Genomic DNA, 22528 nt, shown 5'->3' on the forward strand with positions numbered 1-22528 from the left:
CTGGAACTAAGAAATAACATTATTTTTTACCACTTAGATTAAGTAACAAGTACAATATATAATTCCCTTGCTATTAACGCAAATAATAAAACATTTCAAATTAAATTCATGCGTGAATAGAGACGTTTTCATAGGCAGTAGACATAAGTATACCATTGGGAAAAAATCTACAGCTTATTGATAACTTGTTAAATCGAAGATTGCGGTTTGATTGAAAATAATTCATCTAATAACCATAATAATCTCTTTTACACTCAACACGTATAATTTTGTAAAGTATTCTCTGAGACTAAGACGCTATAAAAGATTTGATGCAAATTATTAGAAATGCGAGATAACTGGAACTAAACTCTGCAACACCGTTCTCTATGCTCGTTGTTTACGTCAGTGCATTGTATCAATTATTTTCGTAGTATTTCAAATAAATCTAATTAAAATGTAAAATAATAGGAATAATATTCAAATTAGAACCAATTTTACGATTAAAGTGTTATTTCCTGTGTGAAAACTTAGTTTTCGTTTAGAGATTACAAACATAACCTAAAAAGTGTGTATCTGTAGCTTAGTTATCGGTTTTTCGTGATTATCTGGTGTTATCATGGCTCTACAACTGTCCAGGCGGGAAGTAGAAGACCTTAGGTCTTCGCTGGACCGCGCTATATACAGAACTATTGGAAAATCAGACAGTTCCTTACTTACTACAGTATCTTCATGTTTGACTAGTGGGTAAGTTGGAAAAAAGTCAAAAATACATGTTAATTTGGTTATCTACACTGCTATTTAACTAATAAACCTAATATTTAGTCTCCTTACTATACTTTCAGCTTTTTATAATGTAGATATATTAAGTAAAATAGTCAGAATGGACCAATAAAAGTCATCAATAGATATTCAATTATTCATTTGACCTTATATTAAGGCTTTTATTTTATAGACGTATCTACTAAGCTATTAAGGCAGTTATTGTAAAAGGAAGCTTGTGATTAACCCTGCTGAACTGTTTAGGCACAATTTCCAGGGTACCCTATAAAATTTCAATGAATTCTTATGCTACCGGAAAAAGAAGGCTCAGACAGATAAAACATTGTACTACCCACATTATAGCCATTGCCTAGGCAGTTCACCAGAATATTGTGGCTCGAGTTAGTTCTAAAAGTTTAGTATTACTGTTACACTAAGTAAGCAAGCAATCTTGTTCCTGAAAAAAGTATTATACAGGAATAGGTCACCTAAACGATAAAAAATTTACTCACATTTTAATTATCATTGACTTGTATTCTTAATATTCACATGATTAAAGCGGATATTTATCTAGATTATCTTAAGCATTTCAAAATTGACCAACCGAAATTCTAACTACCAAACTATCTTTCCAGCTATGAACGTAGAAAAATAATCGACAAAATATCCTCTCACATCGACTCCAAGAAAGCAAGCAAGTTGGCTGACAAAATTATCGCACTAGCGCAAGAATTGATATCGTCATCAAAATCTTCTAAACGTAAACATGAAAGTGGTGACCGGGATAAAGATGTTAAGAGGTCCCGTCATGAGGAGAGTAAGGAAGAGGGGAAAGAGGACCGGAAAGAGGAGAAGAAGAATGGAGTAGAGGTTCAGGCTATGGAGGGGGAGACAGTTGGGTCCAAAATGGCTGTGTTGAGTGCGGATAGGATTAAGGTAAAATTTTTGGATTGTTTTATTTATTTTTATTTTTATTACTACCTCTGTGGCGCAGTGGTTTAGGTCGTCACGCCGATGCCACTGCGACGGGAGGTCGTGGGCTCGATTCTGTTGTTTGTATGTTTGTAAAAGTCTAAGACACAAGAGCAATTCTTAGTGCGGGAGTAGTATTTAAAAAAAAAAAATGAAATGTAACTGTTAATCTAATCTAATGGTCAGATTAGTAGTGTATGTGTGTGAGTATGAGATCTTGGGTTTGATACTTGAGTGGGGCTTTAAAGTGTTTAGATTTTTGATGATTTGTTCTCAATAGGCTGGTGGGATCAAATTTATCACGAAAAACAACAAGAGTTTTTTTATAGTGTCCAAATCTGTGCACAATATGTGGGTACACTCTATTCCCTTACTCTCATAGCTCATTGTGAAGGATAACTGCCTTGATCAAAAAGAGGCTAGGATCAGAACTGATGGCTTTTGCTTTCGCTCTGAGATATAGAGATCTATAAACCTGGTTCCACACTTATCATTTAAAGATAAAATCTCAGGAGTATATTTTTGGTTGACCTGAGACTCGAATAAAGATCTTTGTGCCATAGTCACATAGTCGCAAGGCCGACTTTACTATAGTGGTTACATGGTCCAAATGGCCCAAACCTGAGATGATTGAATAACAATAATAAATAACCAACTGGTTCAGGTGGCCATGCCGATGCCACTGCGTCGGGAGGTCGTGGGTTCAATTCCCACACGGAGCAATTATTTGTTGCGATCCACAAATAATTGTTCCGGATCTGGTTGTGCTTTGTGTCCGTTGTTTGTATGTTTGTGAAAGTCCCCGCGACACAAGAGCAATTCTTAGTGCGGGAGTTGTCAAAAAAAAAAGAAAAATAATGAACTTAAATTATATTTTCTTCACAGCTAATGATGGCCAACGCTCAGAAAGAGATAGAGGAGCGCAAACGCGCCCTCCTCGCGATGAAGGGGGGTGAGTCGAAGAGTTCAGGAGTGAGCGCCGCGGCCGCCACCGCGCAGCAGCTCAAACTACAGGTCCAGAGCAGTATACCACCTCCTAGTGTGATAAAACCGGTGCTGTACTCAAGACCTGGTGAGTTAAACTATGTTTTATTGATGAACTAGAGGCGGCGACTTCCTCCGCCACCTGAATTTTCTCATGGGAATGCGTCATTTTCCCTGGACAAAAAGTAGCCTATGTCCTTTCTCGGGTATCAAAATATCTCCATACCAAATTTCATGCAAATTGGTTCAGTAGTTTAGGCGTGATTTAGTAACAGGCAGACAGAGTTACTTTCGCATTTATAATATTAGTTTGGATTGATGAACTAGAGGCCGCCCACGACTATGTCCGCGTGGAAACCCTTCCCGTATAAAACCCGATCCCTCGGGAACTCCGGGATAAAAAGCCTATGTGTTATTCTGGGTCTTCAGCTACGTATATACCAAATTTCATCGTAATCGAATCAGTAGTATTTGTGTGGAAGAGTTACAAACATCCATACATACTCACAAACTTTCGCATTTATAATATTAGTGGGATATTTATAATGTTACGTTATTATGTACTATTTATAATGCTATGCTCCCATCATGCTTCCAATACACTTGTTATGTTATTAGCACCTTTATATTGATTTAATTTATTAAATTATACCTATGTGTGTTCGGTAGTGTTGGTAGCGGCTCCTTACATCATCAAAGATTTATACCTAATAGAAAGATTGTTAAAATTAATTGGCGATTGAAAAGAGTGGCCTGGAGTTTCTTGCCAGCTCTTCTCATTGGCCCTACCTTCCGAACTGGCGGTAAATTCACTCTCTGTATCATTGACTATCATAAGTGTCAACATTTGACCTATATGAATAAATGATTTGATTTTGATTTTGATTATGTGTTCCACAGCGGCCAACACCCTGAGTCAAGAGGAGCTGGAGAAGCAGCGCAAGATAGCTGAACTGCAAGCCAGGATACAAAGGAAACTAGCTGGTCAGTATTATAAATAAACTACTACTACTAATCGTATGGTTAGTGCTCGACCTAGTGTTAAAGTTGTTCAAGCCGCCCGAAGGCCTTTGACGTGGCTTAACGACTGCTATCTTAATTGACAACAACCGGGACCGACATTTTACGTGCCCTCTGAAACACGGAGACGCTCAGTTCATATACCACTATGCGGTCGCCTATCTATGGAATGACCGCGCCAAGGGTTGCGACCGGTGAGCGCAACTGGCTATGGGCGCCTCGATTAATATTATAAAACACATCCTTCGTGGCGCCACGCCCCTACCTGTGCGTCGAGAGGCCGTGAGTTCGATTCCCACACGAAATAATAATGTGTGCGATCCACAGATAGTTGTTTAGTGTCTGGTTGTACTTTGTGTCCGTTGTTTGTATGTTTATATATATTCGCTTAGCCTTTGTTCCAAACTATGTTGGAGTCGGCTTCCAGTCTCACCGGATGCAGCTGAATACCAGTGTTTTACATGGAGCGACTGCCTATCAGACCTCCACAACCCAGTTACTTAGGTATTAACACGATACCCTTCGGTAAGACTGGTTGTCAGACTTTCAAGCTTCTGACTACTGTTAACGACTGTCAAAGATCTTCGAAAATGACAGCCGGGACCCACAATTTAACGTGCCTTCCGAAACACGGAGAAACTCGATATGTTTAGGATGGTCACCCATCCACGGAACAACCTCGGCAAGCGTAGCTTAACCTCAGAGATCGATCCGTGCGGCTGTTGTAAACTAAGTTTGTAGTGTAGTTTGTATTTCTTACCAGCTCTTCTCATTGGCCGTACCTTCCGAACTGGCGGTAAATTCACTCTCTGTATCATTGACTATCATAAGTGTCAGCATTCGACCTAAATTAATAAATAATATTGATCTTAATTTTGTAAAAGTCCCCGCGACACAAGAGCAAGTCTAAGTGCGGGAGTTGTTTTTTTTTTATATGAAACAAAAAATCCTCATCCTTTATTGTTGATATTGTATTAAAAACAATTTTATCAGACTGTATCTGCGGCGCCGCCGGTATTGTACCCAATTGCTGATCATGAGTCTCGGGTTCTATTTCCCGGTCGTGCATGGTGGTGTCGGTCTTACCGTTTATATTATTCTCTGTGTTCCTAGGTGGAGCACTGACCAGCACGGTGGGTTCAGGACCTGCTCCCCTGATCCTGGACCGCGAAGGTCGCACGGTGGACACCAGCGGGAAACGAGTACAGCTTACACATGTCGCTCCTACGCTTAAAGTAAGTTAGTTTTACTATGTTCTTTCTGAGTATATAATAATACTAGCTGGCGCGCGCAACTTCGCTTGCGTCCAATAAGAGAGAATGGGTGAAATTTTTCCCCTTTTTTGTAACATTAATTACTGGTACTCTGCTCCTTTTGGTCGTAGCGTGATGATGTATAGCCTATGTCCTTTCTCGGGTATCAAAATATCTCCATATCAAATTTCATGCAAATTGGTTCAGTAGTTTAGGCGTGATTGAGTAGCAGACAGACAGACAAACAGACAGACAGAGTTACTTTCGCATTTATAATATTAGTATGGATGTTAAAATAGAGGACGAATAAAGAATTTAAGTAGGAAGGGAGCACATTGGAGATTCCTTCCTCCTCATTTCAGTAAAGACAAGACAAGACGCCCCTCTTAATTGTATGAAAACCTGGCTAGGAGGGGGGGGGGGGAGAGGAGCAGTATTGTCAATAGAAGCTCGATGTAGTGCGGAAATTTAATGACAAATCCACCTTTACACACACTGTATCGCGCATGAAACAACAATCGCACGTGAAAGACCGCGCTGGCTTTCGCGCAATCCTGTACGCTCCTAAGAACGTGCGATAGAGCGTGTGTTAATGCGGCTAATTGTTTGTTTATAAACCCTTCGAGTATAATTAACATTATTTTTATATTTATTTAAACCCTTTTCTAAACCATTTATTTCATATCCTAAAAACTTTTCATCTCCCAGGCAAACATCCGCGCGAAACGTCGCGAGGAGTTCCGCGCGCAGTTATCCGGCGCAGCCAGCACGGAGCCCAGCATCCAAGCGCCATGGCAGGACGAGCGCTTAGCCCTCAAGCCGGCGGTTCGAGCCAAGCGCGCGCTGCGCTTCCACGAGCCTGGCAAGTTCACGCAGATGGCTGAGCGGTTCCGGATGAAGGTGAGACTTTGACCCCACCTGACCCCGAACGTGACCCCATACGGCTTTTTATAAGACCTCGTAAGACTCAAATGAGAGCCTAAGACATAAACCAGAAACTATAACGATCTATGTCACCTCATACGAGACAGCTATGACCACATACAGGATATCAACATTACTCGTACTGGTTATTAATGATCTCACACTGCACAAAATTGACCCCACACTGGACATAATTGACCCCATACTTGACACCAGTGACCCCATACTTGACACCAGTGACCCCATACTTGACACCAGTGACCCCATACTTGACACCAGTGACCCCATACTTGACACCAGTGACCCCATACTTGACACCAGTGACCCCATACTTGACACCAGTGACCCCATACTTGACACCAGTGACCCCATACTTGACACCAGTGACCCCATACTTGACACCAGTGACCCCATACTTGACACCGGTGACCCCATATTTGACACCAATGACCCCATACTTGACACCAGTGACCCCATATTTGACACCAGTGACCCCATACCATACCATTATTACAGTAAGATAGTCAGTCAGTTATAGGCCGTCATCATAGTCATCATGGGCTGACTGCATGACTGACTTTGACTAATACCGACTTTGACTAATACCGAGTTTGTCTATTATATACTTTGACTATTATCTACTTTGACTAATACCGACTTTGACTACTACCAACTTTGACTAATACCGACTTTGACTAATACCGACTTTGACTACTACCAACTTTGACTAATACCGCCTTTGACTAATACCGACTTTGACTAATACCGACTTTGACTAATACCGCCTTTGACTAATACCGACTTTGACTAATACCGACTTTGACTAATATCTACTTTGACTATTATCGACTTTGACTAATACCGACTTTGACTATTACCGACACTGACTGTGATGACTGTCTACGATGTTGATTGGCCATCTTATTGAAATAATTAAAAATTCCTGAAAATTATGTCACATCTTACTAAAATTACTAAATATTTCTTGAAAAATGTTTTTTCGCAACTTACTAAAATTACTAGACTTACTTAAATTACTAAAATCTTCTTGAAAATTATGTCAAAACTTACTAGTGTTACTAAATTTTCCTGAAAATTGTGTCACATCTTATATTACAACTTGCTGAAATTAAGATCGTACAAAAATATAATTTCATTTCACTAAAAATTATTACTTCTTATCTCCTGAAATTACTTGACATCTTACTAAAGGCCCTTAACTATTTCTAACCTAACCCTCTTATTCATAAACACACTATAAACCTATCTTAGTTAAAAAGCTGCTATAACATGTTTTCTCTTTTTCCTTTCGCTAAGGAGTGAAAGAAACAAAACACTTTATAAACCTATCATAACTTCATATATTTTTATTTTCCGTGCCTCGGAGAGCACGTAAAGCCGTCGGTCCTGCGCCTGACCTCTCACTGGTCGTGTCGGTTATCCGTCCCACCAAACTATGAGAGTGATGGAATAGAGAGTGCACCTGTGTATTGTGCACACACTTGGACACTATAAACAAAGTCCTGCACAGATGGCCAGTTTCAATTAAACTGACCGCCGTAGCCGTATATCGGCTAGGAGGACATTATTATTATTAACTTTTTCTAATCTAACCCTCTTATTCATTAACACTATAAACCTATCTTTATTCGTATTTCCAGGCACAATTGGAAAAACTTCAAAGTGAGATATCGCAGATAGCTCGCAAGACTGGCATATCTTCGGCCACTAAACTGGCCATGCTAGCGGCCGATGCGCCTAACTCCGACCGGGTGCCAGATATTGAGTGGTAAGTAGCCATACGTCATAAATTAAATGGTTAAGTTGTCATGCAAGTGGTTGACGGAACCCGAGGCAACACACCAATGACTTTTCCAAGTTATGTGTGTATTAGAAATAATTATCATTTGTTCTAAAGGTAAAGAAAGACATCGTGAGGAAACCTTGCATGCATAAAATTTGTTTAATGCGTTTATTGAAAGTATGCGAAGTCCCCAACCCGTACTTTGGCTTCGTGGTGGACTCAACTAACCTCGCCCTCATTATGGGAGGAGACCCTTGCCCTGCATTGGGACCGTAACGCGTTAAAAAAAAATGTCAGATGCTGACACTTATGACAGTCAATGATACAGAGAGTGAATTTACCGCCAGTTCGGAAGGTACGGCCAATGAGAAGAGCTGCCAACAAACTCCTGGCCACTCTTTTTAATCGCCAAATGGTTTTAACAATATTCCTATTAGGTATAAATCATTGATGATGTAAGGAGCTGCTACCAACACTACCGAACACTACCTTCCTAACTGGCGGTAAATTTACTCTCTGTATTATTCACTATTATAAGTGTCAGCATTTGGCTTTAAAAAATAAATAATCAGATTTAGATTTTACACTACAAAAGTTTAAGGTCCCCAACCAGTACTATAACCTTAACCCTCGCTTGGCCCGTTTGGACTCAAGGCCTGACCTCTCCCTCGTTCGAAAGTAGACCCTTGCCAAGCAGTGGGACAGATATGGGTTAGAAAAAAACCGTTTCCGTTGTGACCCTGTGTCAAACAAACCTCTTCTTCCCTCTTAGGTGGGACAGCGTAATCCTAATGACGCCAGAAGAACGAGAGGCCAAGCGTCCGTCCACGTCGGACGATCGCAGCGACTCCCAGCGGGTGGACGCTTGCAACACCGGCGCTGATGACATTGTGGACAACCTCAATGAAGACGCTATCACCAACCTGGTGGAACATCCTCAACAGCTAAGACCACCAAGTAAGTTTTATTTATTTATTTGCTAGCTGACTCGCGCGACTCCGGTCACGCTTTATTACTTAAAAAAAAGTTCCCTTTTTTCATCATTATTAGACTTAGCAACTGTTACTACATCAGTCCATTCGTGACCAAGCCTAGTCTAATATGGTCGAAATGTCGGGTCCGATCGTCACAATTCGGTTTAAACATTCAGGCGCTGCGATGTTGTGCGTCATTTTTCTCGAACATTCATCTACACAATGACATATCCGGGTTTACTGAGCGTCTAGGCAGATCAATGCCGAATCGAATATGTGTAGCAAATTTTACTATACACACAGCACTCGGAAAAGCCAATGTGTTTTTCTATCACTTGTACCACACGGCTACCACTGCTCAAACAGCAAAAACACACATATTTTTATACTAGCTGACCCGCGCAACTTCGCTTGCGTCCAATAAGAGAGAATGGGTGAAATTTTTCCCCGTTTTTGTAACATTTTTCACTGGTACTCTGCTCCTATTGTTCGTAGCGTGATGATATATAGCCTATAGCCTTCCTCAACAAAGAGGCTATCTAACAATAAAAGAATTTTTCAAATCGGACCAGTAGTTCCTGAGATTAGCGCGTTCAAACAAACAAACTCTTCAGCTTTATATAATATTAGTATAGATTATAATATTAGTATAGATAATTGGGCAGTTCCCAGTAGTCTTACCGCGTAGTTATATATTAGGTCGGGGAAAAAGTCTTTTCGCATTATAGTATGTATGAACTTGTAATAAAATCTTTTCTCTACACAAAAAAGCTCGATATTTGGGTACCTCACGAGCTCACTGAAAGAAACCTAATGAACCGTGTACTCATTTGTGATTCTTGAAGCCGAAGAGATTTTATTACAAGTTCATACATACTATAATGCGAAAAGACTTTTTCGACGACCTAATAGTTTTATAACTTTACTTACTTCTAGTGTGTATTAGAAATAATTATTAATTATATATCACATGCTTCAATGGTGAAGGAAAACCTCGTGAAACCTTACATGCCTAAAATTTGTTTAATACATTCATTGAGGGCATGCAAAGCCCCCAACCCGCACATGGCCAGCGTGGTGGACTCAAGGCCTAACCCCTCCACCGTTTGGGAGGAGACCCTTGCCCTGCAGTGGGACAGTAATGGGTTATAAAAAAAAGTTATCTTCTGCCCGCGACTTCGTCCTCGTGGACAACATGTATGTATGTGAATGAAGCAAGGGAAGTTTGTAAGGATCGTACCAAGTGACGTTCTCTGGTCTCTGCCTACCTCTATGGGAAGAAAACGTGATGTTATTGTATGTATTGATGAATGTATGTATTCCTAGCTTTTACCCGCGACTTCGTCCGCCACCTGAATTTTCCCATGGGAATGCGTCATTTTCCCGGGGTAAAAAGCAGCCTATGTCCTTTCTCGGGTATCAAAATATCTCCATACCAAATTTCATGCAAATTGGTTCAGTAGTTTAGGCGTGATTGAGTAACAGACAGACAGAGTCACTTTCGCATTTATAATATTAGTATGGATAGTAAGTATGGATTTTATGAGGGAGTTGTCAATAAAAACACGATTTAGTTGTGAAATTATATTAATTTTATATTACAAAGCTTAAATCTATATTAAATTCTAGTTGTAATTTTAAACTCTTATATCAATGGCAGCTAATACATAGTTATATATAGTTAGTATAGCGCGGTCGGTAGTATATGCGACTGCGGTGCGAGAGGTCTCGGGTTCGAATCCTGGGTCGAGCCAAAAAGTCTTTTCTGAGATTTTCTGTTGAGAATTTCTTAGAGATGCCCGGAGTTGGGAAGTTGAGGTCGAAGACCTCCGTGCCTCGGAGAGCACGTAAAGCCGTCGGTCCTGCGCCTGACCTCTCTCTGGTCGTGTCGGTTATACGTCCCACCAAACTATGAGAGTGATGGAATAGAGAGTGTACCTGTGTATTGTGCACACACTTGGACACTATAAACAAAGTCCTGCACAGATGGCCAGTTTCAATGAAACTGACCGACGTAGCCGTATATCGGCTAGGAGGACATTATTATTATCGAACAACAAAACCGACTTGACTCACTTGTTCGGCTTATGCCGTTCGGGTTCATCTACACATATTTTGCCGTTGTTGTTTTATCCATTCTTTCAACTGTCTTGTACCTAAATGCATCAATATCGGTTTAGCAAAAACAATCATGTATATATGATTATAAACGCTATTGAATAGATAAACTACCGCTAAATGTGCCCCAGAAACCGGGGGTTAGTCTATCGCATATATTTATAGTACATTCTACAGTAAATTTCCTAATAGTCGTATTCATAATCCTCGTCCACGCATATCCCGGCTACTCTCTTCTGGTTGGCCGGGCATCCAGCATCTATACATATTATACAAGCCATATTGGGCAACGGTGTAGTGGTTGTCCTATTACGCCGTTTACCCGGTTTACCCGGATTACCCGGGTTAACAGGATTAACCGGTTGCTTGTCCCCAGTACTACTCGACCGGAAAGGTTTCAAAATCACGTCGTACCAATGTGAAGTCTTATTTTCAGGTTTAAATTCCGGTATTGGTAAAGACCCGGGTGCGTAAGGTTTCGGTGTTACGTTGTAATTATATCCGGGTGTTGTTATTCCGTAATATCCGCTAAAATTGCTTTTAGTCGGGTCTTGATAGTTGTATATCGGTACTGCGTTTGGATCCGTATATTTTGGTGTTTGTAAGTTATAACCGGTTGTGTTATAACCCGGGTATATGGTGTTATAGTAACCAAAACCTGTGTTATTGAATCTGGGCATTATTGTGTATTGAGACGGGTAAGTAAAATTTCTATATCCGGGTAAAGACACGGTGTAATTATATCCGTTTATACCCGTATTTGAAACCCAATTATTACCGGTACTATTGAATTGATTATAAAAACCGGTACTATTAAAATTGGTATAAAAACCGTTATTATTATTCGAAAATCCGGAATTATTATTCGAAGTAAAGAATCTAGTATTCGTACCCCAGTTACTATTATTATATGGGTTATAAAAGTTGGAATAGGAGTCGAAATTATTATTAGTACTATTGAAATTATTATTAAACCCAGTATTCCAATAATTTCCCGAATAATTATAAATAGTTTTAGGCGTATTAGTGACACTGTTCCATGTATAATTATTTCTCCAATTATAATTTGCAGTTATATTATTTCTCATTCCATTATTTTGGGTAACGAAATTCCAATCCAGTTTTCCATTATTATTCTGGAATTTATTATAATTATATTTTGGTGTGGTGTTTTTGGAAAATGGTAGTAATGCTAATTGCCTTTTGGTTCTTTTATTATTATTTATTAATAATGGATTATTATTTTTATTTTTACGTAAATTATTTATATAAATGCCCTTCTCTGGTTTTATTATGTGATTGTTAGTTAGAAATTGATTATTTTTGTTATTATATTTCGGAAAATCATTATTAATTTTCTTTTTTGATTGTTTTATATTATTATTCTTAAAAAATGGATTATAATTATTTTTATATGTAGATAAATCGTTATTAATATCTTTTTTTGGTATTATTATGTGATTATTATTTAAAAACGGATTATTATTATTTTCGTTTGGTAAATAATAATTATTAATTTCTCTTCTAACACGAATGTCTGTTAATTCCGGATCGTTCGTATCGATACCGTAATTATTAGTTTTACCGAATATATTAATTAAACCGATGATTAAAAATAGTAGTACCATGATTTCTGATTAATTTTATCAAAATTATAAAGAAAAAGATTTTTTTATTATTTTAAGTCGGGATAAACATAAAATTTTATTTAAAAGACATTCATTCGTATTAATGAATGATTTTAAATACTTGTCTATATGAGATTCTTGGTCGGTTGAATAAGTATCGTTTAAGTTGTCTCCTAGATTATGTATGATATCTGTCAAAATCTTTAAGTTAAGTTCTATATAGCAAATTAGAAATATTCTAATCTATAATATCTATCTAATCTAATACTATATAGAAAATTAAATTTAAAAAAATCGACTTCAATTATTATATAACATTAATTGTTCTACAAAAAAAATGCTTAAATCTTTACGCAATACATGACATTTAAGGCCTAGATTTTTGTTAATAATATATACGAATAGAAGATAAAAAAATAGGCTAGGTTATTTCAAAATATGGTTTGATATTTTCCTGTATAACAACATGTATGTATGTGAATGAAGCAAGGGAAGTTTGTAAGGATCGTACCAAGTGACGTTCCTTGATCTCTGCCTACCTCTATGGGAAGAAGCCGTGATTATATGTAGTATATGTTTTCAAAATATCTTCTTAATTATAAGTCTATAGTTTTTTTCAAATAGTCACATAAAAAATAATCTTTACTTTGCACAAAAACTTCATTTAAAAATGGTTATTATCACTTCAAAATATACGTTTAAAAAACGTTTTCAAAATACACTCTATCACTCACTCTCACAGGTCGGTAAACGCTCAGTGTGTTAACTTGTACATTACATAGATGTAGGTGCAGTGTTTCAGCTGAGCGTCTCCGTGATACAAGTCACCGTTGTTGTTTATAACAACAGTTCACGACAAACGTACCACTTTGACACTAGGTTCACTAACCATACGATAAAACTATTTTAAAATTTATCAATTTAGCATGATAACAATGTCTTCAACTGCCGCGCAGAGGTTTCAGGTTCCAATCCCAAATCAGCTCAATATTTTTTCCAGAAATTTTCTTTTAAGTGATGCTTAGTGAAGTTAGGAAGTTGAGATTGTAGATCTTCGTGCTTCAGAAAGCACGTGTCGCCTATGGTCCTGCTTGTGACCTCTCACTGGTGGTGTTCGTCACAGCGCACTATGAGAGTGATGTAATACAGAGTGTATCTGTGTATTGTACACAACACACTATCAACAAAGTCTTGCTGGTGTTCCGTCAGACCTCTCACTGGTCTACTGTCACACCGGGCTATGAGAGTGATGTTATAGAGAGTGTACCTGAGTATTGTACACACACTTGGACACTATAAACAAAGTCCTGCACCGTTGGCTGGTTCTGCGTCTGACCTCTCACTGGTCGTGTCGGTTATCCGTCAGACCGGACTATGAGAGTGAAGGAATAGAGTGTACCTGTGTATTGTACACAACACACTATAAACAAAATCCAGCCTAATTTTTGTATCTATGATGACATTTTTTAAAGATTTTTAAAACAATTTAGACACTGACTTGTACACTGTTTGACACTACACTGGTCAGTGACCATATAACTCAGTTCTAATATATTATATATTTAAATTATATGTTATTCGTACACGCAGTTAGGATCGACTGTTCTAAAGAGGTGTTATCGCCAACTCGTAAGAATGACGTAATGCTGTATATAATAATAGTTTCTATGTATGTTTGTACAACTATTTATTATGCGACAAATATATTTCCTTGAACTGTGACATCACAATGTTAAATTTTGTTTGTTTGCGCAAACTTTAACTTTTAGTCATTTAAGCAAACTTTGGCACGGTTATTCCATAGATGGATGACCGCATAGTATTTGAACTGGGCGTCTCCGTGCTTCGGAGGCCACGTTGAAAGTCGGTCCCGGTTGTTGTCTTTTAAGATAACAGTGGTTAAGCCACTTTAAAGACCTTGAGGTTTGAACGACTTTGACACTAGGTTGACCACTAACCATACGACAAAACATAAGTGACAATTTGTTGACAAAAGGCTATACAATCCTGTTTTTAGTTGACATGTATTTTTTAAATTAAATGTACTCAGAAACCGGGAATTAGTATATTCTAAATTAATATAAATACTTATAAAATAGGGGGCTTGAGAGATAATAAATTAACAATTAAATATTATGTCCATGACGATTAAGGTCACCTCAAGAAAAGTATAAAAAAATTATGCAATACTTATGAAATACATCTATATAACAATATTAGTAGGATTTACATATTACTTGAAAGTCATTCCCGGTTGTTGTCTACTAAGATAACAGTCGTTAAGCCACGTCAAAGAGTTTTCGGGCTTGAACAACTTTGACACTAGGTTGACCACTAACCATACGATAAGAAAACTTGGAACAGTCGGAAAATCGAGGGAAGTCGGGTGCAAAAACTAACTCGTTTAAGATTTGTCATATTAACCGCAAAATTACGTATAATTGTACATCTTTACAATAACAAGAATTAATTATTATTTATATCCTTGTGTAAATTATCTTAGTCTGCTTGGAATTCTAAATTAATTAAGAAGAGACGGTAGCCCAGTGGTTAATACAGCGGACTTTAGACCGGGAGGTCTTGAGTTCGCATCATTGTACTGTATTGTTGTTTTTGTAAAAAGTTGTTGTCAATTAAGATAAGTCGTTAATCGTTTCTGAGGTGCCTCAATTTAGCGGTAGTTTATCTATTCAATAGCGTTTAAACTCATATACCTCATAGCCAGTTGTTCTCACCGGACGGTAAACGATGTCTGGGTTACGCAACCGTTGGCGCGGTCATTCCATAGATGGGTGACCGCATAGTGGTATTTGAACTGAGCGTCTCTGTGCTTCGGAGGGCACGTAAAAAGTCGGTCCCGGTTGTTGTCAATTAAGATAACAGTCGTTAAGCAATGTCAAAGGCCTCTCGGGCGGCTTGAACAACTTTGACACTAGGTTGACCACTAACCATACGATAAAATATACTTTTAAAACGAATAGTATGTAAGCAAAACTGCGTGATATCATAGTTTTACGATACAATAATAAGAGTCAAAGTTTATCATAAGTTCTACACAATTATTACAATCAAACTCCCTTATCTATGTATTTTTATGTATAAACAAATTTAAATTACTTATCTTTACCTTGAATTGATAGTATATTTTGACAAAACAATAAATATTTTTCTATTTTAAGCCTCCCTTCCATAGGGGTAGGCAGAGACCAAAGAACACCACGTAACGTATTTTCTATTTTAAAAATACATCTCCCGCATTAAGTATTGCTCCTGTGTCGCGGGGACTTTTACAAACATACAAACAACGGACACAAAGTACAACCAGACCCGAAACAACAATTTGTGGATAGCACAAATAATTGTTCCGTGTGGGAATCGAACCCAGAAACCTTTCGACACAATGGTCGTGGTGTGACGACCACTTTAATCACTGAGCTATGCAATCAACCACGAATTTAATAGTGTATAACGGTGAAGGAAAACATCGTGATGAATGACATGTCTGACAGTTGTTTAACACAGCTCTTGAAGGAATGCAAAGTCTCATTTCGTGGACTTTAGTACGATTTATAAATATAAATGACTTCTTAGAATAATAATAAAACCATATTTAGTTTTGTAATAAAAGATTATATTTTATTTATAATGTTAATTATTATATTATCTCTTCTAAGAATATAAATAACATCATTACCTTTCAGAAGAATGACATTGCTGTACATATATGTTTCTCCGATTAACTTGTAAATTACTGAACCGATTTTTATACGGTTTTAAATAAATAAATTATTGTAAATAAATAAATTGCTAGGTTTTTCTGTGGATAGGTGACCATCTTATACATACCGAGTTCCTCTGTGTTTCGGAAGGCACGTTAAATTGTGGGCCCCGGTTGTCATTTTTAAATATCTTTGATAGTCGTTAACAGTAGTCAGTAGCTTGAAAGTCTGACAAGCAGTGTTACTTAGTATCGTGTTATAACCCAGGTAACTGTGTTGTGAAGGTCAGATAGACAGTCGCTGCATGTAAAATACTAGTATTTAGCTGCATCCGGTGAGACTGGAAGCCGACCACAACATAGTTGGATGAAAGACTCTGACTGCCTCCGTGGCGCAGTGGTTTAGGTCGCCACGCCAATACTATTGCGTCGGGAGGTCGTGGGTTCGATTCCAATGATCCACTAATAATTGATCGGGGCCTGGTTGTACTTTGTGACCGTTGTTTGTATGTTTGTAAAAGTCCTCGCGACACAAGAGCAATTCTTAATGCGTGTGTGTGAGTGTGAGTCGTTATAAGCCCTTTTTTGTTTTAGCCGAGCCGCTCAAGCCCACATACATGCCCGTGTTCCTAACCAAGAAGGAACGTAAGAAGCTACGCCGTCAAAGCCGCCGGGAGGCTTGGAAGGAGGAGCAGGAGAAAGTGCGGCTTGGGCTTGAAGCCCCGCCCGAACCGAAACTTAGGTAAGACAGTAGATTCTATAGCTAATTATGCTCACCGGTCGGTAAACGATCTGTGGGTTAAGGAGCCGTTGATAGGTCTTTCCTTAGATGGGTGACCGCTTAGTTTGAGACGAGCATTTCCGTGCTTTGGATGTTAAGTGTCAATTATGAAAACAGTCGTTTATTGTAGTTATAGCATAAATATACTTATTAATTCCTAGATTTCAGCCCGTGGTTTCGCCTGCATGGAATTTTACCTTCTTCGGGAAGGAAATTTCCAAAAATGGTCATGAATTTCCCCATTTTTTGTAACATCACAGATACTCTGCCCCTATTGGTCGTAGCGTGATGATATAGCCTATAGCCTACCTCGATAAATGAGCTTTCTAACACTGATAGAATTTTTCAAATCAGACCAGTAGTTTCTGAGATAAGGGCGTACAAACAAACAAACAAACTCTTCAGCTTTATAATGGCTGGACCAATTTTACTAATTCTTTTTGAGTTGTATTTGTTATTATTAGGAGAAGGTTTTTACGGAAAAAAATATTAAGAAAATCTCTCAGAAATATTGAAAAATAGACATTTAATTTTGCATATTTAAGGTGGTACGAAGTTCGCCGGGTCAGCTAGTATTAGTATAGACTAATTTACTCTTATTCTAAATGTCTTAACCAGGATATCGAACCTAATGCGTGCTCTCGGCACGGAGGCAGTGCAGGACCCCACAGCCATTGAGGCGAAGGTCCGCGAGCAGATCGCCAAACGACAGAAAACTCACCTCGAGGCAAACAAAGCCAGGGCTCTAACTAAAGAACAAAAGAGGGAAAAGGTAAGAAAAATATTAAAATCTGCCAAACAAATTATTCACTAAAACCTTTCCTCAGAAATGGCGAGTTTTTCGCAGACAGACCGACACAACGAGGACACTTTATTTTATAATATTAGGTCGGGAAAAAAGTCTTTTCACATTATAGTATGTATGAACTTGTAATAAAATCTTTTCTCTACACAAAAAAGCTCGATATTTGGGTACCTCACGAGCTCACTGAAAGAAACCTAATGAACCGTGTACTCATTTGTGATTCTTGAAGTCAAAGAGATTTTATTACAAGTTCATACATACTATAATGTGAAAAGACTTTTTCCCCGACCTAATATTAATACATAAGGCGTTCTCTGGTCTCTGCCTACTCCTATGGGAAGAAGGTGTAATTTAATGAATATGTATGTATATTAATAGATATCTTTTGTTTTCAGGTGGACAGGAAAATACGGGAAGATACAACTATGGGTGTAAATGTAGCTATATACAGGTACTTAATTTATATTAATAATTTATTTATAAGTAAGTAGTAGTAATACAGTAGTAAGCAGTAGTAGAAATATTGATCACTTGTTCCAACGGTGAAGGAAAACATCGTGATGCAACCTCTTATACCTGAGAGTTCTTTAGAACAGTTTTTGAAGGTATGCAAAGTCCCCAACACGCACTTGTCAGCGTGGTGGACTCAAGGCGTAACCCTTCCCTCATTCCCGCATTACTCTTGCCCAGCAGTGGGACATTAATGGGTTAAATTTATTTAATAACTTCTGTGTTAGAAGTACCTATATTAAAAACTTATCTCGACAGGAGAGAGGTCACATTTTAAAAATATTTTTCGAATTCTCAGGGTACCAAATATGTGTATTAATCTAAGTTATAAACTCTCTGTGAACTAGATTGCATTAAAATTATCCACAAAAGTAACGAGTATTAATATCTGGTTTTAAGCAACCCTGCTGAATCGATTTCGGTAATATTTTGCGTAGAGATAAGACGAATATCTGGACAGTAATTTTATTTATATAATAGATAGATTTATATTTATATTATTTACTAGCGGACTGGCCCCACTTCGCCAAGGTATAGTAAAATTTTATCCCGTGGGAATTTTGATCCCATCGATCCCATCTAAACCTTGTCCCTTCACAATCATGTTTCAAAACCGCACTCAAACGTGCATACATTTAATGATATTTTCTGTAACTTTCAGAATAACAGATCTATTTGAGTGCGCGTCGGCTAAGTTCAAGGTGGAGGCGAACGCTCAGCAATTACACATGACGGGCGCCGTAGTGCTTCACCGCGGGTGCTGCGTCGTTGTTGTTGAGGGAGGGCCTAAACAACACGCTAAATATAAGAGGTGAGCAACTAAGCAGGGTATGTGTAGGTACCTCTCACGCAACCCGACGCAACTCACCAATGACTTTTCCAAGTGATGTGTGTATTAGAAACTAGCCGAGTGGTATAAGTTGTTACCTCCCAAGTGGTTGCAGGTTCGAACCCAACAACACTGAACACACGTATGACTTTTAGAAGTTATGTGTATATCTATACTAATATTATAAAGCTGAAGAGTTTGTTTGTTTGTTTGAACGCGCTAATCTCAGGAACTACTGGTCCGATTTGAAAAATTCTTTCAGTGTTAGATAGCCCATTAATTGAGGAAGGCTATAGGCTATATATCATCACGCTACGATCAAAAGGAGCAGAGTACCAGTAAAAAATGTTACAAAAACGGGGAAAATTATGACCCATTCTCTCTTATATGACGCAAGCGAAGTTGCGCGGGTCAGCTAGTTAGAAATAATTGTCACTTGTTACAACGGTGAAGGAAAACATCGTGATGCAACCTTGCATGCGTGAGAGTTGTTTAGAACAGTTCTTGAAGGTATGCAAAGTCTCCGCACTTGGTCAGCGTGGTGGATTCATATTATATTAGATTCATAGTTTTTCCTCACATGAAAACGTCTCTTGGTAGTTTTTCCTCTCATGAAGACGTCTCTTGGTAGTTTTTCCTCTCATGAAGACGTCTCTTGGTAGTTTTTCCTCTCATGAAGACGTCTCATGGTAGTTTTTCTTTACTTGAAGACGTCTCATGGTAGTTTTTCCTCACTTGAAGACGTTTCATGGTAGTTTTTCCTCTCATGAAGACGTCTCATGGTAGTTTTTCCTCTCATGAAGACGTCTCTTGGTAGTTTTTCCTCTCATGAAGACATCTCATGGTAGTTTTTCCTCTCATGAAGACATCTCATGGTAGTTTTTCCTCTCATGAAGACATTTCATGGTAGTTTTTCCTCTCATGAAGACGTCTCTTGGTAGTTTTTCCTCTCATGAAGACGTCTCTTGGTAGTTTTTCCTCTCATGAAGACGTCTCATGGCAGTTTTTCCTCTCATGAAGACGTCTCATGGTAGTTTTTCCTCTCATGAAGACGTCTCTTGGTAGTTTTCCTCTCATGAAGACGTCTCATGGCAGTTTTTCCTCTCATGAAGACGTCTCTTGGTAGTTTTTCCTCTCATGAAGACGTCTCTTGGTAGTTTTTCCTCTCATGAAGACGTCTCTTGGTAGTTTTTCCTCTCATGAAGACGTCTCATGGCAGTTTTTCCTCTCATGAAGACGTCTCTTGGTAGTTTTTCCTCTCATGAAGACGTCTCTTGGTAGTTTTTCCTCTCATGAAAACGTCTTATGGTAGTTTTTCCTCACTTGAAGACGTCTCTCGGTAGTTTTTCCTCTCATGAAGACGTCTCTTGGTAGTTTTTCCTCTCATGAAGACGTCTCATGGCAGTTTTTCCTCTCATGAAGACGTCTCTTGGTAGTTTTTCCTCTCATGAAGACGTCTCTTGGTAGTTTTTCCTCTCATGAAAACGTCTTATGGTAGTTTTTCCTCTCATGAAGACGTCTCTTGGTAGTTTTTCCTCTCATGAAGACGTCTCTTGGTAGTTTTTCCTCTCATGAAAACGTCTTATGGTAGTTTTTCCTCTCATGAAGACGTCTCTTGGTAGTTTTTCCTCTTATGACGACGTCTCTTGGTAGTTTTTCCTCACATGAAGACGTGACGGAGACGTCTCTTGGTAGTTTTTCCTCTCATGACGACGTCTCTTGGTAGTTTTTCCTCTCGTGAAGACGTCTCTTGGTAGTTTTTCCTCTCGTGAAGACGTCTCTTAGTAGTTTTTCCTCACTCGAAGACGTGATGAAGACGTCTCATGGTAGTTTTTCCTCTCATGAAGACGTCTCATGGTAGTTTTTCCTCACTTGATGACGTCACTTGGTAGTTTTTCCTCTCATGAAGACGTCTCATGGTAGTTTTTCCTCTCATGAAGACGTCTCATGGTAGTTTTTCCTCACTTGATGACGTCACTTGGTAGTTTTTCCTCTCATGAAGACGTCTCATGGTAGTTTTTCCTCACTTGAAGACGTCTCTTGCTAGTTTTTCCTCACGAAGACGACAGACAGACAGAGTTACTTTCGCATTTATAATATTAGTATGGATTATGCATAACCCTTGTACTTATCATAATGATTGTTCTATCGTTTCAGACTGATGCTGCACCGTATCAAGTGGGAGGAGGACTTGATCAAGGACTCCCTCGGCAACGAGGTGCCCAACACGTGCCACCTGGTGTGGGAGGGCTCCGTCAAACAGAGGGTCTTTGGAGACATGAAGTTTAAGGTCAGAGGGACTTTTGTTCTATCCCACTTCCCCGCGCCTTATCACCGAAATGTGTGTTAGTGCTTAACTTATGAACATTTTATAGGCGCCCATAGCCAGTTGCGCTCACCGGTCGGTAAACGATCTGTGGGTTAAGCAACAATTGGCGCGGTCATTCTATAGATGGGTGACCGCATAGTGGTATTTGAACTGGGCGTCTTCGTGCTTCGGAGGGCACGTAAAAAGTCGGTCCCGGCTGTTGTCTACTAAGATAACAGTCGTTAAGATTGTCGAAGGCCGTTCGGATTTGAACAACTTTGACACTAGGTTGACCACTAACCATACGATAAGAAGACTTAGCAGAGAGCCTTGATATGTGTAATAAAATTTATAGAGATAATTAATAATTCAGTGTATTTCCAAAATAAAGTATGTGTATGAAACAGGTCACCGTCAGCTGTATAAGTCGAGTCACTGATGTTCTACATTCTGTATGTTGTATACCTCCAGCCGCGAACTGCGCGTACAACACTCTCTACTAAGTTATTGAACACAATCATCAATGCAGATTACCATTTAGAATTGATTAAATTAATTATTAATTGATTGATTAATTTTAATTTTATTTACATTTTTTTAAACATTTTACCAACAAATTTAGAACATACTTCTTTTTGTAAATAAGTTAAGTCGAAATATTTTTAAGACTTTGTTTTAGACTGTTGAGTCAACAAACTTATGTTTATTTATAAGACCTTTTACACGCGACTTCGTCCGCCATTTTCCGCGAATGCGTCACTTTCCCGAGGTAAAAAGTAGCCTATGTCCTTTCTCGGGTATCAAAATATCTCAATACCAAATTTCATGCAAATGGGTTCAGTACTTTAGGCGTGATTGAGTAACAGACAGAGTTACTTTCGCTTTTATAATATTAGTATGGATTTGATAAATAAATCTTTATTCTTTAATGCTCATATCTTCATCCTTGTTTTTCAGGTGACGCCGACAGAGAAGATGGCACGGGAATACTTCCAAAAGCACCACGTGGAGCACTACTGGGACCTCGCCTACAGCGGCGGAGCCACGGAGGAGGCCTAGGGCTTCGGTGTACGTCTAATAAATAGCTATTCGTATATACTGAGTTTTATTTCAAAAAAACAAATTACTCGGGCCATTTCAAACGTGCGAACTATCCCCC

The 22528-nt window shown here is 38.6% G+C and overlaps 1 protein-coding gene across 1 annotated transcript; it reads left to right on the top strand.

The window, feature by feature from the left end:
- Positions 1–351: 351 nt before the first annotated feature.
- Prp3 (pre-mRNA processing factor 3) lies at positions 352–22463 on the top strand. The gene is made up of 14 exons (XM_076133088.1): positions 352–726; positions 1377–1677; positions 2599–2785; positions 3598–3681; positions 4831–4952; positions 5679–5870; positions 7556–7683; positions 8471–8655; positions 16731–16878; positions 17536–17689; positions 18118–18173; positions 18894–19043; positions 21219–21351; positions 22327–22463. Exons 1-14 carry the CDS (start codon positions 599–601, stop codon positions 22426–22428), a joined length of 2070 nt encoding a protein of 689 aa, XP_075989203.1. The 5' UTR covers positions 352–598; the 3' UTR covers positions 22429–22463.
- Positions 22464–22528: the final 65 nt, after the last annotated feature.

Source organism: Anticarsia gemmatalis, chromosome 29 (assembly GCF_050436995.1).
Source record: "Anticarsia gemmatalis isolate Benzon Research Colony breed Stoneville strain chromosome 29, ilAntGemm2 primary, whole genome shotgun sequence".
NCBI classification, from domain to species: domain Eukaryota; kingdom Metazoa; phylum Arthropoda; class Insecta; order Lepidoptera; family Erebidae; genus Anticarsia; species Anticarsia gemmatalis.

Coding starts and splice junctions, on each gene's coding strand:
- Prp3 (XM_076133088.1), top strand. CDS start 599: ATGGCTCTACAACTGTCCAGGCGGGAAGTAGAAGACCTTAGGTCTTCG. Junction 2,786..3,597: donor GGTGCTGTACTCAAGACCTG/GTGAGTTAAACT, acceptor TGTGTTCCACAG/CGGCCAACACCCTGAGTCAA. Junction 5,871..7,555: donor CTGAGCGGTTCCGGATGAAG/GTGAGACTTTGA, acceptor TCGTATTTCCAG/GCACAATTGGAAAAACTTCA.